The sequence below is a fragment of the Carica papaya genome, chromosome 1 (assembly GCF_054855325.1).
Source record: "Carica papaya isolate Zhongbai chromosome 1, ASM5485532v1, whole genome shotgun sequence".
NCBI lineage: Eukaryota > Viridiplantae > Streptophyta > Magnoliopsida > Brassicales > Caricaceae > Carica > Carica papaya.
Window position 1 is genome coordinate 21533277 of NC_142309.1, and position 18202 is coordinate 21551478.

Below are 18202 nucleotides of genomic sequence, written 5' to 3' on the forward strand. Positions count from 1 at the left end.
GAAGTTTATTTTGTTTTGTGAACATTAAAAAAGCTGCCCACTACACAGAGTATCCCAATGTGTTTCAACATTAAATATATACACACACACACACACCCGCGCGTACGTATCTATATGTATGTGAATATTTTATTATATAATGTCATTCTTTAATATATATATATATATATATATAACTAAAAAATTCTTAAAATTTAATTTTTTTTTTTGCATGATATAAGATGTTTTCTTCGTGCATTGTATGTATATATTAATTTTTATAATATATTATAATTTTACTGTAAGTAATAATTAAAATTCTAATATTTATCTTAAATTATCACTCCCAATAATTATAAAGTCAAAACTCATTAATTACATGGCATGATAGATTCATTGGTTCTGCACCTTTTCGTTTCAGATGAAAATTACTGAATTGATGCCTCTTCATCTATTCATATCCAATTAAAGATTCGCAATACTTTATGAAAATATTAAATCAGGTGTATCTTAGTTCAATTTAATTTTTGTGTATATATTATAGTTTGGGTTTTTATTTTAAATTCATTTACATTAGATTGTTATGATTTTTAAAATTATATTTTCAATTGATTAACGAAATGATAATAATAATAACAATATTATATATGATTTACGCTATTCATGTCTTATTAATTTAGGTACATTATTACTTAATTTGTATTTAACATCTGGTAACATGTTTTAATATAAAATAAGTTGATTTGTAAGACTTCAAAATCATATTAATATATTTTTGTATTATTTCTGTAAGTGATAAATAAATATTTTATTAATTAATTGAAAATTATGAATTTGAGTATAAAGGCAATAGAATATAATTGAAGGATAAATTTGAAATTCTATTTAAAAAATTTGATAATAAAAATATAATTGTGACATTTAAAATATTTATTTTTAAAAAATGAAAAAAAAATATTTAAATAAAAAATTACTCAACCCGGTCCAAATGATCTACCGAGCACCGCTCAAGCCCAATTCAAACGGACTACATGTGGGGCCCCAGTTCTCTACCCCAATCACCTTTTAATTTTTAAAACCGGTTCGACCGGGCTCGCTCTAATATTTACAGCGTACAAATTTCATACTCTTAGCTCGTCATCTTCCACATGGAGAAGTTGCAGAAGGAGATATCATCTGGTTAATCACCAGAGACCTTGCCCGATTAATCGTGACAAGACACAGATAAACGTGTTCTTCAAGCTCTTTCATCTGCTTCCTGAACTTAACGTCACTCTTCTTCAGCTCCTTCACCACCGCGTGCACCGAAAACATCCGATCTTGATCCAAGTAAAACCCGATCATCTTCTTGTTATGTTCGACCTCGTCGTGCAGCCGAGCCACCAGCCTGCTCATCGTGTCAAACTCTCTATTCAGAATATAAGTCCCCTTAGCCGCCGCGTCCAGCTGCTCCCTGATCTTTCTCAGAAACTCGTTTTTGAGGAAGTCGAGCTTGCAGTTCTTCGCCTTCTTGAAGACTTTCGCCGGGAAGCTGAAGATTGCCGGACCCATGACGATGGCGGTGAGTGTGTGCGCCGCGACGCATATGGCTGCGATTGTGAGGAGTCCACAAGCGGCGGTGATGCCGACCCCCGACGCGGTGTGGATACACTTGATGATCTTGATTCTCTTGGTAACCTTCTTGCTGGAGACTTTCAGCTGGTTCAAAACCGAGGAGTATTTATCGTGAATGGGTTTGAAGTAGTCATTATTGTGGAGATTGGAAAATGGGTTGCTGAGTTTGGTGAAGGATCTGAGTTGGGATAGAACAAGTTGGTGCTGGTCGTGGTCGGCGGCGGCAGCTGCATCGATGGCTCGTTGGATGAAACGGTGGTTGTGTTGGGTTTGTTTAATGGTGGCGAGTAGGTGGCTGCAGATTTTGGAGGCCTCGGCACTGATGTCGAAGTAGTCGAGGATGAGGAGCTTCAGCTGGGGGAGCTTGGAGAGGATTAGGGCGGACTCGAGGAGGGTGGGGATGGTGTCTTGGCCGGGTTCCAGGAGGATTTCAGAGAGTTTATGGTGGTTAGTGGAGGGAGAAGACGATGAAGATGAAGAAGACGATGAAGGGAAGCGGTTGAAAAGTGACTGTGCTTTGCTGAAGAAGTCTGCGTATGATTTTGTTCTCAGTGCACTCAGGTATTCTTCTTTCACGTTCAAGATCCGAGAACTTGCTCCATTTTTCATCTCTTTCTCATCTGTAAATCCTTTAATAAACACCAATAAGTAATATATACGTTCGTATAATATGTATAATGCTTACATATATATACGTATATGTCATAATTATACGGGAAGTTGAATAAGTTACATGAAACAAATAAACTTGAAGTTTGATTCAAGCATACCTTTTGTGATCTTTGTTGCTCTAAACTTGGTCCACATGGTAAGATATATATATATATATTTTGTGTATGTAAATGTTTACGTATATGCTATTTAAATTTATGGGTATATATGTTAGAAGAAGATGATATATATATATATGTGTGTGTGTATATATATATGAATTGCAGAAATATATTATTTGGAGTTCTGGGTGCTGAAGGCTGTGAGCTCTTTCCTTAAAAACTCTTGTAGACAATGTCTTTGATTAAGTAATGATGAGAAATATGTTGGTGGCTTTATAAAGACTTTAAAAAGGATTGTAATTTACGCTATTGTATATGTATATACAATTATTATTATTATTATTTCATAAGTATAATATTCTAACTACATGCATACAGAAAATTATTGTAGAAGATACACATATATGTGTGTGTGAGTAATGCGTGGAGGATTGGTCATTTGTGATTTGTAAAGAGTAATGGTGCATATGTCATATTATAAGATTTTGAAGTAATTAATATCATCCACTTAAATTAATTAACTCATGAATTGAAATTTGAAATGAAAAATGGATATAAATTTTTAAATTTCTTTTTAAAAATACATACATATATATATGTATGTATAAACGTATATACACACATAACTTGAGTAGTACAATTTAGGTATGAACCGAAAGTTATTCTTAGCCACTTTAATTACAATATAAATTAAATAAATAAAAAAACAAGCAAACAACTATATAAACAGACACGCACAAAAGTGACGATGGCAATGAGAAAAACAGACTTCAATTTTATCACGTGTTTTTTCTTTTTTTTTTTTTACTTACGAAAATGATTTGCATATTAATATTCAGTATTCAATTTCAATCAATACAAATTAATATATATATTAATTTCTGAATACTGAATTTAAATAATGGTTGAATGAACTCCGCAGGAAAACATGTGCACACAAACAACGTGAAGGAAGGAAGTGACTGAGGCTTGTAGAGAATGCTATACATATGTTTCGATTTTTATTACAAAACTTGACCATTAAGTAGCTTAGTGTAAGGAGAACAACACAATATATATATATATACATACACATATATATATATATTATAATATGTCTAAATATTATTAATATTTTAACTATTTTTAAACCATAAAATTTGATAATTATACTAGCTTTTTATTTCTTTGATAGTTTTATTTTTTATTTTTTAAAAATATTTATTTTAAGATTTACTTTATAAATGTCTTTATCCTATTAATGAATTCAAATGATTATTTTTTATTATATATCATATGTAGTGTAAAGTTATAAATATATAATTAAAATAATAAATTTTTATATGTTTTATAGACAGATTTTTTTTAAAATTAAAAATTAAAAATTAAAAATCAAAATATTTTTTTTATTTACAAATAAAAATTTATCCAATGAGGTTTATTATGCTATAAAGTGATTCATTTTTGTGCTCGTAGACTTCTAGTTATAAGTTATAACGTTCAAGCATCCCTGCCCGCTTTATCATAATTATTTACGACCCAATATTTTTCATTTACGAACTTAAATTAATTAAATAAATTTATTTGATCGGATCAAACTGAACATGTGTGTCCATAAGCTTTTACCTTGGACTCCCCAAATGGTCCTATCATTAAAACGATAGAACTGGGCCAAGTGTTCGTGTCCAAAATCCCCTTGCCAATTGTCATCTGTTACCTTCTGTCTTGCTCATTATCACCGACAAGCGGGGCTTAGTCACGTGGCACTTACACATCCAATCACAGACGAACAGCTAATATCTCTTAAATCAGTCATAACCCTAATGTCACAGCCAACTCAGCCGCCTGTCACTCTAACACCAACCTTCTTCCCCCCACCAATGCCAAACCCAGTCAAAACTTCAAACCCCACGCAAATCGGAACCTAGGAAACCCAGGTTTACCGGCAACCGTCTCTGCCCGTTTGTCATCTTTCCTAATTCCCACTGCACTTCTCCTTGATCCCAGATTCCCAGCAGAATTAACCAAATCCCCAAATTCCAAACCCTAACAACTGGACCGAAATCGTCTCGGGTTCTTGTTACAGGAATCTTCAGCTTCACAAGGCTGTGCTTTTTGCAGTTGATGACTGAGAAATTCAGTTTCGGCTCTACAGAGAAAAAGTCTACATAGAGAGAGAAAGGGGGAAGGGAGGCCTAAAATGGCGTCGTCTAAGGTGATGCCATCTTCTGACTCGAGAAATTCGGATCTTTCTCGTCGTTCTTCTTCTTCTGCATCCTCTTCCTCTGCAAATCCCCAACACCAGTACCAATACCAACAACTATCTTCCTCTGAACAAACGAAGAGGAGCAGAAGCCAAAACAAGAGCAAATTTGCTTCTACGATGACCGTAGACGGCATCCTTCGCGATGTATACGATGCAAATCCCCCGACGGAATCCACTCTCCTTGATGCCTCCATCACTCTGATAGAAGCTCCAGCCCCGGCAATTACGGCTGCGGCAATCGATATCAATCGGGGTCAGAATCAGAGCCAGAACGGTAGTGGTCCGTTGGCACCGAAGAGCGTTGACGATGTCTGGAGGGAGATTGTGTCCGGGGAGAGGAAGGAGATGAAGGAGGAGGTGCCGGACGAGATGATGACGCTGGAGGATTTCCTGGCGAAAGCTGGTGCTGTGGAGGCAGTGGCCGAGAAGAAGGAGGAAATGGATGTGAAGTTGCAGCCGGAAAGGCTGAGTGGCGGGGTCTACGCCTTTGATCCGGTTCCACCGAGCCCTTTCCAGGTGGAAGGATCGATTATAGGATTCGCGAACGGGGTGGAGGTGATTGGTGCTGGTGGTAGTGCTGCGAGTGCAGTAAGTGGAGGAGGCAGGGGGAAGAGAGCAAGACTCGTGTTGGAGCCTTTGGACAAGGCCGCGCAGCAACGGCAAAGAAGGATGATCAAGAACAGGGAGTCTGCTGCTAGGTCGAGGGAGAGGAAGCAGGTTATTTCAATTTGGTGTTTGTTCTTCTTTCCTCTTAAATTCGTCGCTTTCACTTTTGTTTCTTATTTTGGCCACTTGTCGTGAATTGTAGGCTTACCAAGTAGAACTAGAATCTTTGGCGGTGAGGCTGGAGGAGGAGAACGAGCGGCTGTTGAAGGAGAAGGTATTGCATTATTTATTTAAGTTTTCAGGATGATTTTGAGTAAGCTGCTAGCTCTGGCGCTCTGCCTTCTCTTCTGCAACAACCTATCGCAAATCTTATCCAGTTGAATTGTGTTGATTTGCATTCATCCAGTTGAATCATGTTGGTTTGCATTTTCTTTTTTGGCTTTGTAGCAATATGGCGCCATTAATTGGTGAAAAAGTGGATTTTTTGCGAGTATTAGCATCTTCTGCACCTTTCCATATTAATCTCTCATCAAATAGGAAAAAAAAAGCATGACCAGGTTTTCGCTAATTAATGATTAGTTCTATCAGGAATTATTTCACTGGGGACATACATTCTCTTTTTTGGGGAAGTGGGGACGTAAGTTCTCTTAGCCATAGGTTTATTTAGTTAACTGGGCGAACATGGAAAGCAGCAATTTAGTTTATTTGCAACCCTGCGTCTCTTAATGCTTGGGATGTAAAGTTGTCATGTGGTATGGATTTTTCATTTCTTTTATGCTGAATACTCAATTTTCTCCATGATGGCTTTTGAAGCAAATGCCTAAGAATAAGCACTAAAAATTGTTTTTCCAAGAGCATAAGAAAGCCCAACTGGGTTACACCCATTTCTTAATTATCCAGCTAATAAGTTGAATTTTGTAATTATACAAATTCTACATTTGCCTGCACCTAGGCTGAGAATGAAAACTCGGCCTTATGGTATATTTCATCATATTCCAGAACATATAACCATTTTTCTATAAATGTTCAAGGAGAAGCAATAATTTCCGCTTGTAGATATTGGTATTATTTAGATGAGGTGCAGTTGCCGGTAAATTCTCAATTAGAAAACATATAAAAGGTAATCAAAATTTGGTTGCCAAGGATTGATACATGACACATGAATCAAGATTGCTAGAATTGTCATAAGTCAAGGGTTTATAGCTCTTGTCCTGTTCCTCTATCATCCATTGATCTTGCTAAGAGTTATGAGCTATTAATACCCTATTATGAAGATTGCAGTTGGTAAAACTTAGATGGCATGATAATCTTCTATTTTGTTTTATCTTTTGGCTGTGCTTTGGATTGATGCGATTAATATGAACATGAGTTCCGGAAACTTACTGTTATATTATCTGTCTGAGTTTAGTGGCTTTGGTCCTGGCATTTAGCATTTGACATACTGTTTAATTATTTGGATGATTTTACTTCATCACCTCTGTGCAGAAATCTCCATCATCTCTTTTCTGACATGTTTTTTCTTTTTCATGTGCAGGCAGAAAGGACTAAGGAACGGTATAAGCAGGTAAGTTTTTTCTCTCTCTCTCTCTCTCTCTCTCTTTCCTTTTTTCTCCCCTTTTGGGAGGGGATTTGATTAGGAATACCATCTTTCCCTTTTAGAAGAAAAATTCTTCCACATATTCTTTTTCTTCTTTCTTCTGCTTGTTAAAACTCGAATGTAGGTTTCCTAACTGATATAGCAGATGATAACTATAAAGAGAGATCAGAAATTGAAGAAGACTAGGGCAAGAGATTGAGTTTTCAGAAGTAGAATGTGAAGGGGGGAAAGTACTAGAAGAAGTGGAAGCAAACATAAAAGAAAGACCAGAATACTGGAACAAACTTTGAAATAATACTAAGATTGGAAAGTAACTCAGTCCAACATAACTTCGTATATTGTGGAAGGAAAGAAACGTAAGAGCTTTTGAGAGCATAGAGACTAACATTACGAAAATTAAAGTTTAAGTGGATTTATACTTTTGGTTCTATTTTGTTAGGTCATGACATCAAAAATTGGAATGATTTTGGGTGGGTCATGAACCACTTAATAGAATTGTAATATATACTTTGGTACCTTTGTGAATAATTGATATTTCAACCAAAAAAACATAACTTTAGATATTCTTGAGGTGAATCCCATTGTATAGGCACTGATTAGAGTCAAGTTAGAAAACTACTACAATAGACATGATATCAAAACTTTCTAGATCATAACAAAACTCAAAATCTAGCAAACAAACTAAAAAAACCAAAAAAGTTAAAAAGTACTAATATTAATAATAGTTACAAAAATATTGCCAAACACAAGAATTTTCTAATCTAATTAATTTTCTTTTCTATATCACTGATTTCATCATCCTTTCACTGCTTGAGTAGTTGAAAGGCCAGTTCTACCTCCCAATTTCATGCATTCTTTGAAAAATAAGCTTTTTCCTTGCTAACATTTATTTAAGACCTTTAAACCTTAAAATTATTCTTTCCAAACAGTTTGAGAGATTTACTTGCTAGAATCTCTTATATTTTACCTTTCCTACTTTTAAGAGAGATAATACAACTGAGAGGAGTAACCCTACTGACTTCTGAAACTTAGCTGCTTGTTAATATAGATCAGCAATGTGGCATCAATTAAGTGCTAGTTGGCTAGCTGCAGTAAATTGAGAAGTTTATATAGTAGATTGAGGAAAGAGAAATGTGATTAAGGTGCTGGAAAAGTAGGAAATGAAGAACCGAAATGCAGAGTTGCAAATTATTTCCTTTGGAACTTCCATGAACGTTACTTGGAATGACATCTTCATTTAGGTTAGGTTACAAACTTCCTAAACTTTTGTTTGGCTTTTTATACAGATCTATCATCGTGATGTTTTTGTAGCTACATAGATGAACTAATGTACAATCTTTGTCCAAGACAATTTTCAGCTGCATAGAGTTGCAGTAAGTTAAATTACTATCATTACTAAGATTCAGTTTATTTTTCTTGCAGCTAATGGAAAAAGTGGTTCCAGTTATAGAGAAGCGAAAGCCACCACGTGTTCTCCGGAGAGTTCGCTCTCTGGAATGGTAGAAATATGGTGGTGGTTTTGTCTGATGAAACAACAAACAGTTGTCCGTGTCATGGTGGGAGTTTAGAAGCGCGACATAGAAAAAGGGGAGCGGACTTATTTTTGGTAATTTATATCATGCCGATTAGATATTTAAGCACGGATGGCAAACTTAGTCAGTGGAGGAAAGTTCCTTTGTACACAAGAAGGGAGCGCAGAGGAGAAAGCATATGAAAGTTGATTGATTAGTTAGTTTTTTTAGTGTTTGTTTGAAGTGGGAAGGGATACTCCCACTTCAAATGCTGATGTCTGAAGGTAAGTAAGAGGATTTTTCTGGTGGAGTATCTTTACTGTATTTTATATGTTGACAAAGCCATTATAGCTCTTTGACAAAATAGAAGGTTGTTGATAGTGATCATATAGTTACTAAATTAGGTAATTATCTTCGGCTATGGAGTGACTTATGTGTATAGTTTGCATGGTTGAACGCTGGTGTCATATGGATGGGAGAAAGTTATAGCAAATTGGAACTTATAACATTAATAGTGGATGCTAACTATTTGAAAGTACTAACATTTGTAATTAACATGATGTTTTTTTTTTTTCTTCTCTTCTCTTTTTAAATGTTTAAAAAAAGTTAATTCAATTGATTTAATAATAATAAAAAGGAATAAAAGGAGAACAGTTGACAATTGTAATTTATCTAAAAATAATTTATGGGGTGAAAAATCAAAGCATGGTGTGAAGAGTTGTTATCTTAAAAACTGGCATTGTTATGGGATTTTGCAAGTGGTTTTAGCTGGTGGCCTTCACTTCACTTCATGTGTTCTTTATTTAGTCCCCCACATCGAATACTACAATACATGTAGGTAAAGCGGATGGTTGGTGTTGGGAAGTTTAACCGAGACAGCCTCTTCTTCTTGGCCTTATATCTGAGTGAGAGTACACTCATGGCTTCCTTCAGACATTGCGAAACGTGCAAATGTTTTTATTTCTAATCTGGCTATTCTTGAATATGAACTAAAACGTGTCTTCGTATGCTTTAATATTGAGCTTTGTCTGATACATCAATTTGGAATATGTAGAATATTTTTTTCTCTATCAATTATTCTGCGCTGACTCCTCAATTTTAACCAGGCATGATGGTAAGTGTTCTTAGTGGGTGTACCCGACAACAAAGTCAAAATTCAATTTTATTTTATTTTTAATTAAAAAAAATATATATATATTACAGTCACCTCAGTTCCAATTGTTTATGAATTTGATTTTACATTTATGCGAGAAATTTAAACTAAAGACAAGCCTTAATCTCACCCCCCCCAAAAAAATAATAATAATAATAAATATTCAAATTGGTAAGCAAGAAGATTATGATTGGGAAAAACCAATTATAAATGGGAAAAAGCCGGACTGCACTCAGATTGCCCATTGCCCGGAAACTAATTATTAAATGTTGTTATTAACAAATCATTACTACAAACTTATATATCAAAATGGTAAATCTCTTCATTTTTCTTATTCTCTATAAAATCAAAGTGTAAATAATAATAAAAGTTCTTTACATAACATGATGATCTAGGGTTTTGTTCTAACATTAGTTTTTTTTTTTTTTTTTTTTTTTATCAAATGATTTTAAAAGTATATTTAGGCGGTAACAACTCGATATGATTCAAATTTTTATTAATTTAATATAAAAATATTGTCCCGTTAATATTGTTTTTGAGGAAAAAAAACTTTCACTTTGAAAAACACCAAATCAAAAAAACGAAGGTGTAAAATTACATTTATACATCTTAAATTAAAATGGGATGAAAAAAGATATTACACCAAATTAAACTTTTATTTGGCTTACTATAGAATGCTCCATCTGTTATCTTCAAAAAGAAAAAGAAAAGGAATAATCTCATTGGATACATTTAATAACTTGGTTAAAATCTTAAATGGGGAAGAACTCCAATCTTTTTATTACTACTTCAAGGAAAAGTAAGTAAAACAAGTCAATTAGATTCCTCAACTTTTTTTGGTCCCATAGGAAAAGCTAATCATTTCATTAAAAAAAAGAAAAAGCAAATTGGATTCCTCACACTAACAATTGAATTTTTTATTTATGTACAGATATATATATATATATATATATGATTATGAATACTGAACAGAGAGAGAAATGTAGTATATATAGCCGTAAGTAATCATTTTAGAATAATAATCCCCATCATTTTTAATCACTCCACTTCTACTGTTATTATTTTAATCTTTCTTTTTCAGTAAAGTTTTTTCCACAAACAAAATCATTATACTTTTTACTGTTTAAAATAATACCCACACAGATACCACAGAGACCTCTCTCTCTCTCTCTCTCTCTCTCTGGACTCCATTAAAACCCCAAATGCTTCTGACAAATTCACACCCTCTTCTCACAACAAAACAAAACAATTCACACAAACAAAAACAACACAAGCACATTTCTCTATACCCTTTTCTTTTTTCTTTAAAAGCTGAAATCTCTCTATAAACCCTTTAAAGCATTCTTCTTTTTAATTTTCAAAGTGGAGTGGTAGCAGAGTTGCAGCTCAGGTCATGATGATGATGATGAAGAAGATCTTCTCCATGCTTATCTTCTTTCTCTGCTTTGTCTCAGCTCTTCTTCTCCAGCCTTGTCTTTCCACAACAATACTTGTTGATGGTGTTTCTGTGTGGAAAAATCCCAGTGTTCGTGTAGGAGATTCTATCAGTAAGTCCTTATATTCTATACTTATGCCCACCACGATTTCATTTTATCTTGATTTTCTGGGCTGCTAAACATGTCTCAAGTCTCAACCTTTTTTCTTTTTCTTTTTCTCAGTTTTCAAACACCAGAATCACTATAACCTCTACATTTTCCAGAACAAGAATGCTTTCAGTCTCTGCAACTTCACCCAAGCAACACTCCTCACTAAACCCAACTCCACCTCCTACACGGTATGCTAATTTCTTCGTCTTCTTCTTCTTCTCTGTCTCTCCAATATTTTCATTTGCATGCTTGTTTTTCTCTGTAAATTTTCTCTCTTTTTTTTCTTTAATTTTTTAATGCATTCCAATTTTCTAGCTTTACAACCTGCCAGTACTACCCAGAATCTTTTGATTTTCCATTTTCTTGACTTAAACTATGAGTAGGTAGATCAAAAGGGAAATTTTTGGTTGACAATCTGTTTTTTTTTTCTTTTTTACCATTAAAAGATTTTTAACCCATAATAAATTTGTTTGTGGGTTACTCAATTTATCACCTAATACGTTTTGACTTACAATTTATCAGTTCTGCTCTGTCTCATGATTTGGCTGTGTTCTGTTGACCCATCTGGAAAAGAGACCAAAATCTGAATAATTTTCTTCTCTTCATTAGAAATTTATTTCCATTCGACATTTTTAAAGCTCAAAATCTTCTACTCAAGATCACCATTGTCTCATATTCAAGCTTTCTGATATTTCTTCTCTTCCCTAAACTTCACAGTGGCACCCATCACGACCTGGTTTCTTCTACTTCTCCTTCAACAACGGCTCTCTCAACACATGCCAGAACTCTCTAAAGCTGTCCATAGAGGTCATCAGCCCCGCTCCTATAACCCCCTCAAAAGATCTCCCTCCCACTGCCACTCCCGCCCCGATTTCCGGCGGGGTGGTCTCGTCTGCTCCGTCGTATCCTTGGCCCTTCAGACCTCGCCAAGGGGCATTTTCACCGGTGCCGGCACCCACGGAAAACTCCCCGGTGACTGTGCCAACACTTGTTCCTGATAAAGGAGCAGGCGACGGCGGCAACGGCGGTGGTAGTACGGCTATTCCATTCATCAATAGCAATCCCGCCGTTCCATTGCCGACGGGGGAAGTGGACTCTGCTACTATACGCCCTTTGCCTACTTCAGGCCAAGCTTCGCAGGTAATTTTCAATTATCAAGTTTTTAACTCTGTTTTTCTAGCTCTGTTTTATTGTTTTCTTGACATAAAATATTTCTAATTTATTATGTCAAGTTTGTATTATTATTTTAAATAAATATTATTTTGTTTTTTGATGTATAAAATTCTTAATCATAATGTGTATATATATATATATATATATATCAAACGTAAATTACGAAATAACTTCATATCCTAAATAAGCTTTATTTTTCTAAGAAATGTTATCTTTAAGTGAATAACTTGATTTTAAACAAAAAAAAAAAAAAAGTAAATTAAATCAAAAAATGCATAAACTAATACATCTAAAGTGCTCTAATTTTGTAATAACTTTTGATATTATGTTGGTTAACTAGTAATAATGGATATGTATACGATGGGGCTCCATATGGAGTTTATATATATTTTAATATACATATACATATTTTATTTATTAACAAATATATTATAAGTTGATAATAATTAATTTATAATATTTTACTTAATAAATTGGATAATTTATTTACTAATATTAGTATTGAAAAAATTATAATTATGTTTCTTACCCAAAAAAACCTTAAGTGGTGGGTAGATATTCTTGGTTAATAATATAAATACAATGGAATCTAATGTTATTAGTATTATTATTATTATTATTTTCATAAAAGTTACACATATATATCAATGATAAGATAGTTTTTTTTTTATTGAAGAACACAAAAAAAAATACACAGTTGAACTCAGAATTCACACAAACTTACTAACCATCCATCTAATTCAACCAAAAGCTTGTTGCTACAATCGTTAACATTGATGAGTGGTTGCAATTTGAATTATTGGGTTGGTTTTGCAGGTGGTGGTGGTGGGGTTGGTTGCAGGCCAAACGGCTCTATTCTCTATAATTTTGCTGGTGCTGTAAAATAAAAAAAGAAGAAGCAAAATTAGCAGAGAAAGAGAGAGTGCATGTGCAAGCTGTAAATTTAAAAAAAAAAAAAAAAAAAAAAAAAATTGTGGAGGGAGGAGAGTGTTTGAGAGGGAGGGTTAAAGTAGGGTTGAAGGTGATGGTTAGTGGCATTTCATGTCGTTGGTGGTCTTATTATGCTCTACTTTCCCACCTTTTTGGTTTTTCAACTTTCCCATGCAATTCACTCCTACATCTTTTCTTTTTACTTTTTTTTTTTTTTTTATTAATTTCGCCTTAATTTGTGGGTTCGACCTATCAATTTTTATAATTTTGGCACCAAGACATTATGTGTACATTTATATATATATGATTTATTTAAATGTGATGAGTTTGAATTTTATAAAAAATAGAATTTATTATTTTATAAATATACATTATTGATTTTAAATACTAAATTTGATAGAACTAATGATTTAACTTATTAATAAGATTGTAGTGATCGAATTAGTTAAGTTTTAATTATTTTATTATGTTTTTAAATAAAATAAAATATTATGTAAAAATTAAATTTTTCTTAATTAAGATAGCCAATATAAGTTAAAAACTTGATATAACTTTTATATAGCAAAAAAAAAAAAAAATACATGAAGTAAATTATAACGATCCACAACTTAAATGAAAATAAAGTTATAAATTAAATGTAAAAGCAAAATAATAGAGTTAATGTTTATATTCTTTACACAATACTTTAGAATGCTCAATAAGGATACGAGAATGTCTATTCTAAAAGAACAAATGAAAATCAAAGAAATAAACGAAAGACAAATCATTAAACAATCCTAAAACGATTTTTATTAGCTTTTGAAGGGAGTTTGGGCGGTGAACTATTCACAACCCCCTTGTTGATCGGGATCTGGATCTTGGTCATGTTAATCTGAAATAATTAATGAAGGAGTGAGCTACACTACCCTAGTAAAAATATCACACTAATTACATATACGAAAAACTGAAGATTGAAAAAAATCATAAAAATAACCAATGAATCCCTTAATTTAATGTAAATTCATTTACTATAAAGAAAGTTATTTATTCTATATTTGTGTAACAAGTTTTTCCTAACAATAACTTATGAAAACTCATATTCATGCACTATTATTTATCACATAGAAGATAACAAAAAACGATAATTTTACATCTTTACCCACTTACCGGTACCCCTGAGGGCTTATAGGGATGTCTTCCTACTCGTGAACTTACTATCCAATTAAACAATTAACCAGTTGTCCCCATACCTCATCGGTAATGGGCGCCAAATATTCCACCATCTCGATACCCCGTCCAGTATGAAGGTGAACCATATCTCCCAAACCTTATTGGTAAGGGACTTCTCAGCCTCGTCCGACTGAGGTAACATTCACGGTAGAGTTTCTTATGTATCGAGTCCGTTCACCCTTTCCCGGGTACCAAATAAATCTTTCCCATACAAATTTTCATAAGTATAAGAATCAACCACGTAATAACCATATCTCATTTTATACTCACAGTTTACTTAGACAGCAATATAGTTTAATACAACCAAATAACTAATAACCGAAATACCGGCACACAACACAGGGGAAACAAAAAAGCAAATAACCAAAAAGACCCTAAAAATCATCAATTGAGTTACGCATAGTATAATAGTAACCAAATATAGGTAATACAAGAAAATAAATAGGAAACCAAAACGATTATGAACTAACCGGTTCTGCTTCTAATAATTATTTTTAAAGTTCTCTAATTTTTTATAAAAACATACAATTATTAATTATTAAGCCTCAATTTATCGTAACGGAGAAAAGAGTGAGAGATCCTTATCCGAATCGGTGTCTAAAATATCAAACTTTCTACTACGCTTACTGGTGGTATTTGGGTTTCTTGAATTTTTCTGCAGAGATTAAAACACGCTTTATGTACCTAAAAATACCTCAAAAAATCTAAAATCGGTGTTAAAAATTCTTTACGGCCAATTTTAGACTTTTGGCACGGCGGTACCGACATGCTCCGGCGACGACACCACCACCCCCGGTAGTGATTTGCCTTAGCCTGGTCATTTTTGGTCAGTTTTGGCCAGTTTCGACTGTCTTTATACATATCACTACAAAAAAATATGTTAGAAGACTTCGGTTGGCCCAAAAAATCAGAAAGTGAAAACCTACTAGTGGTGGAGTTTTTCAGGTATAGCGGCTTCGCCAACTTACCTTCGCAGCTGGAAAATAGAACGGTGAATATAACAGTGAAAAAATCGCACAAAACAGAAAATGGGAAGAGGCTTAGTGGAGGAGGTTGCGGGTTTTGCCTGCGATTTCGCTCACCCACCATTCGTTTTGCTCCGATATGGCCACAGGAATGCTCAGAATCGAATTCCGAGCGGGTAAGAGAATTTTTACCTTTTTTGGCAGTCAGATGTGGCTCCAGTGCGATGGCGGTCGGTGCTCGGTTCCCTACTCTGACGATTGGTTCTTCTTCTTCGACAGGAGGCTAATGGCTAGAGTTCAGGTTTAGTGTGATGCGACATATTTATACCAATTTTGCATTAATCTAGACCGTTCATTACGTTTAATTTCGACCGTCTGATCACATTTAAGGAAAAAATAAATTTGGACCGTTCTTCACGATTTGATCTCGACCTTCCGATCGTGTTTAAAAAGAAAACAAATCCGGACAATCCACGCACGCGAGATCGATCCTGGGTCATTCGATCACAGGTCACATGGATCGCCCAAGTGGCATCCTGTGTGGCACCCATGGCAACGTGCCTTACCACGTGACGTGCTCCGGTTCGTTGAGGTTGCTGATTGGGTGGTCCTACACGGTAAAATTTTTTTTATTTGTACTTTGACTCCTCAGTTTCTAATTTTTCTTTAAAAAATAACTTCCGAATCCAAATTTTCACATATTTTTTCTAAAATTATTTTTAATTTCATCCATAACCTATTTTTTTCATAAATTCAATAAAAATTAAAATAAATTAATTTTAAAATAATTTTTTATATATTTAAAATGTTAAAATTGATCTCGAGTCAAATTCTGGACCCGGGTAATACAAACTTCTCCCCCTAAAAGAAATTTAATCCCTCAAATTTGTCTCCCTCTTATTTAATCAAACAGTTGGAGATACTGAGCTCTGAAGTCTGATTCTAGCTCCCATATGACATCTCTCTGTGTGTGATTCTGCCATAGGATATTAACGAAGGGAATTTTCTTGTTGCGATGTACTCTGTTCTTTCGGTCTATAATGCCCACTAGTATTTCCTCATAGTATAAATCCTTTTGGAGTGAAAGGGGCTCGTAGGTTAAGATGTGAAAGGGGTCCGAGTTGTACTTGCATAGTATGGACACATGAAACACATTATGGACCCTAAATAGCTTTGGAGGTAGTGTCAATCTGTAGGCAGCGGTACCAATTCTATCTAAATCTCAAATGGCCCAATAAACCAAAGATTTAATTTCTCTCTCTTGCCAAACCTACTAATTTTCTTGAAAGATGTGACCTTGAGGAACACTCGATCACCTTCCTCAAACTCTAAATCCATCCTTTGGGTGTTCGCATAACTGTTCTGTCTGCTCTGAGTCGTCTGTATGTTTTTCCTGATCTTAACTATTTTGGCTATAGTCTCCTCCATAATATCTAGGCCGAATAATTTTCTATCACCCACCTCTTCCCAACAGATCGACGATCTGCAGGGGTGGCCATACAACGCTTCGTACGGAACTATGTCGATATTTACCTAGTAGCTGTTATTGTAAGTGAACTTTATTAAAGATAAATGATCATCCCAATTGCCCCCGAAGTTAAGAACACAAGCTTGAAGCATATCCTACAATATGCGGATCATCCTTTCTGATTGTCCATCGGTGTAAAGGTAGAATATGTTACTAAGAGACAATTTCGTTTTCATAACTTGCTGAAAACTAGATCAGAACCGAGAAGTGAACTTGGGATTCTTGTTGGACACTACTGTCATTGGCACTCAGTATAACCTGACTATCTCTCGGATATATATTTTTGCTACATTGTCCAATGGGCGGTCATCTTGATGACCAAGAAGTGAGAAGACTTGGTGAGCCAGTCAACAATGACCAAATAACATCATGTCCCGATCGTATCCTAGGCAATCTTGTCACGAAATCTATTGTGATGTGTTCCCACTTTCACTCTGTAATTGGTAATGGCTGAAGTAACTCGTCTGGGCGTTGATGCTCTGTCTTGACTTGTTGACACACTAGACATTTAGAAACAAAATCAGCTACCTCTTTTTTTATCCCGTTCCACCAAAATTGGGGTCGCATACTTTGATATATTTTAGTGTTTCTGGGATGCATAACAAACTTTGAACAATGAGCCTCTATCATAATGTCCATTTTCAGTTCACTCTCACCTAGAACATATACCATGTCTTAAAATATGAGCAACTCATCGGCAAAGACTCAAAGTTCTGAATTTATTCCCTATTCTGCATCTTTCCTGAGAGCTGTTAGGGTGTAATCGGCAAATTAGACTTCCTTTATTCTCTGGATCAACTTAGGTTGAACAGTCAAGTGAGCCAAGTATGTAACTCTCTTTAGGTTCTGAAGTTGTATTTGTTGTGCGACCCCTATTACCCTACATTCTGAAACTATTAAGTGAGCTAACATACCAGTACTTTTTCTGTTGAATGCTTTGGCTACCACATTGCCCTTACCCGGGTGATGCAAAATGTTATAATCGTTGTCTTTGAGGAGTTCTATTCAACGTCTCTAACGCATGTTGAGATCCTCTTGAGTGAATATGTGTTTCAAGCTCTTATGGTCGGTCTACATATGAAAAGTCTTCTTATACAAGTAATGGTACTAAGTCTTTAAGACGTAGATAATTGCGGTAAGTTCTAAGTCGTGGGTGTGATAGTTTTTCTTATGAGTCTTCAACTGTCTAAACCCATAGGTTATGATATTCTCATGCTGCATCAGAATACAACCCAAACCCAGGTAGGAGGTATCACTATAAACTATATATCCACATGTCCTACTCGACAAGGCCAATACGAGTGCAGTAGTCAATCGCTTCTTTAGTTATAAA

General features: G+C 34.6%; 3 protein-coding genes across 5 annotated transcripts; 2 read left to right on the top strand and 1 right to left on the bottom strand.

Annotated features, from left to right (window-relative positions):
* Positions 1–925: 925 nt before the first annotated feature.
* On the bottom strand, positions 926–2591 carry LOC110818838 (UPF0496 protein At1g20180-like). The gene is made up of 2 exons (XM_022047832.2): positions 2364–2591; positions 926–2213 (listed from the first exon to the last, which is right to left on the bottom strand). The coding sequence occupies exons 1-2, from the start codon at positions 2398–2400 to the stop codon at positions 1117–1119; spliced, it is 1134 nt and encodes a 377-aa protein (XP_021903524.2). The 5' UTR covers positions 2401–2591; the 3' UTR covers positions 926–1116.
* Positions 2592–4182: 1591 nt separating this feature from the next.
* On the top strand, positions 4183–8863 carry LOC110818773 (G-box-binding factor 4-like). 2 transcript variants are annotated; one of them, XR_015820156.1, is made up of 5 exons: positions 4183–5328; positions 5420–5491; positions 6752–6781; positions 7863–8055; positions 8237–8863. XR_015820156.1 is itself a non-coding variant. In XM_022047760.2 (4 exons), the coding sequence occupies exons 1-4, from the start codon at positions 4546–4548 to the stop codon at positions 8315–8317; spliced, it is 966 nt and encodes a 321-aa protein (XP_021903452.1). In that variant the 5' UTR covers positions 4186–4545; the 3' UTR covers positions 8318–8863. The 2 variants fall into 2 exon arrangements, 1 of the variants encoding a protein (XP_021903452.1); XM_022047760.2 differs by lacking the exon at positions 7863–8055 and having other exon boundaries at positions 4186–5328.
* Positions 8864–10673: 1810 nt separating this feature from the next.
* On the top strand, positions 10674–13369 carry LOC110818801 (Cupredoxin superfamily protein). 2 transcript variants are annotated; one of them, XM_022047794.2, is made up of 4 exons: positions 10675–11025; positions 11137–11252; positions 11782–12204; positions 13054–13369. In XM_022047794.2, exons 1-4 carry the CDS (start codon positions 10872–10874, stop codon positions 13117–13119), a joined length of 759 nt encoding a protein of 252 aa, XP_021903486.1. In that variant the 5' UTR covers positions 10675–10871; the 3' UTR covers positions 13120–13369. The 2 variants fall into 2 exon arrangements, with proteins under 2 accessions (XP_088077589.1, XP_021903486.1); XM_088221463.1 differs by lacking the exon at positions 13054–13369 and having other exon boundaries at positions 10674–11025; positions 11782–12346.
* Positions 13370–18202: the final 4833 nt, after the last annotated feature.

Bases quoted from the DNA above. Each gene is read 5' to 3' on its own strand.
- LOC110818801 (XM_088221463.1), top strand. From the start codon at position 10,872: ATGATGATGATGATGAAGAAGATCTTCTCCATGCTTATCTTCTTTCTC. The intron at 11,026-11,136 runs GTAAGTCCTTAT...TCTTTTTCTCAG, and splicing joins TCGTGTAGGAGATTCTATCA to TTTTCAAACACCAGAATCAC. The intron at 11,253-11,781 runs GTATGCTAATTT...TAAACTTCACAG, and splicing joins CCAACTCCACCTCCTACACG to TGGCACCCATCACGACCTGG.
- LOC110818838 (XM_022047832.2), bottom strand. From the start codon at position 2,400: ATGTGGACCAAGTTTAGAGCAACAAAGATCACAAAAG. The intron at 2,214-2,363 runs GTATGCTTGAAT...AAGGATTTACAG, and splicing joins AGCAACAAAGATCACAAAAG to ATGAGAAAGAGATGAAAAAT.
- LOC110818773 (XM_022047760.2), top strand. From the start codon at position 4,546: ATGGCGTCGTCTAAGGTGATGCCATCTTCTGACTCGAGAAATTCGGAT. The intron at 5,329-5,419 runs GTTATTTCAATT...CGTGAATTGTAG, and splicing joins GGTCGAGGGAGAGGAAGCAG to GCTTACCAAGTAGAACTAGA. The intron at 6,782-8,236 runs GTAAGTTTTTTC...TTTTTCTTGCAG, and splicing joins CTAAGGAACGGTATAAGCAG to CTAATGGAAAAAGTGGTTCC.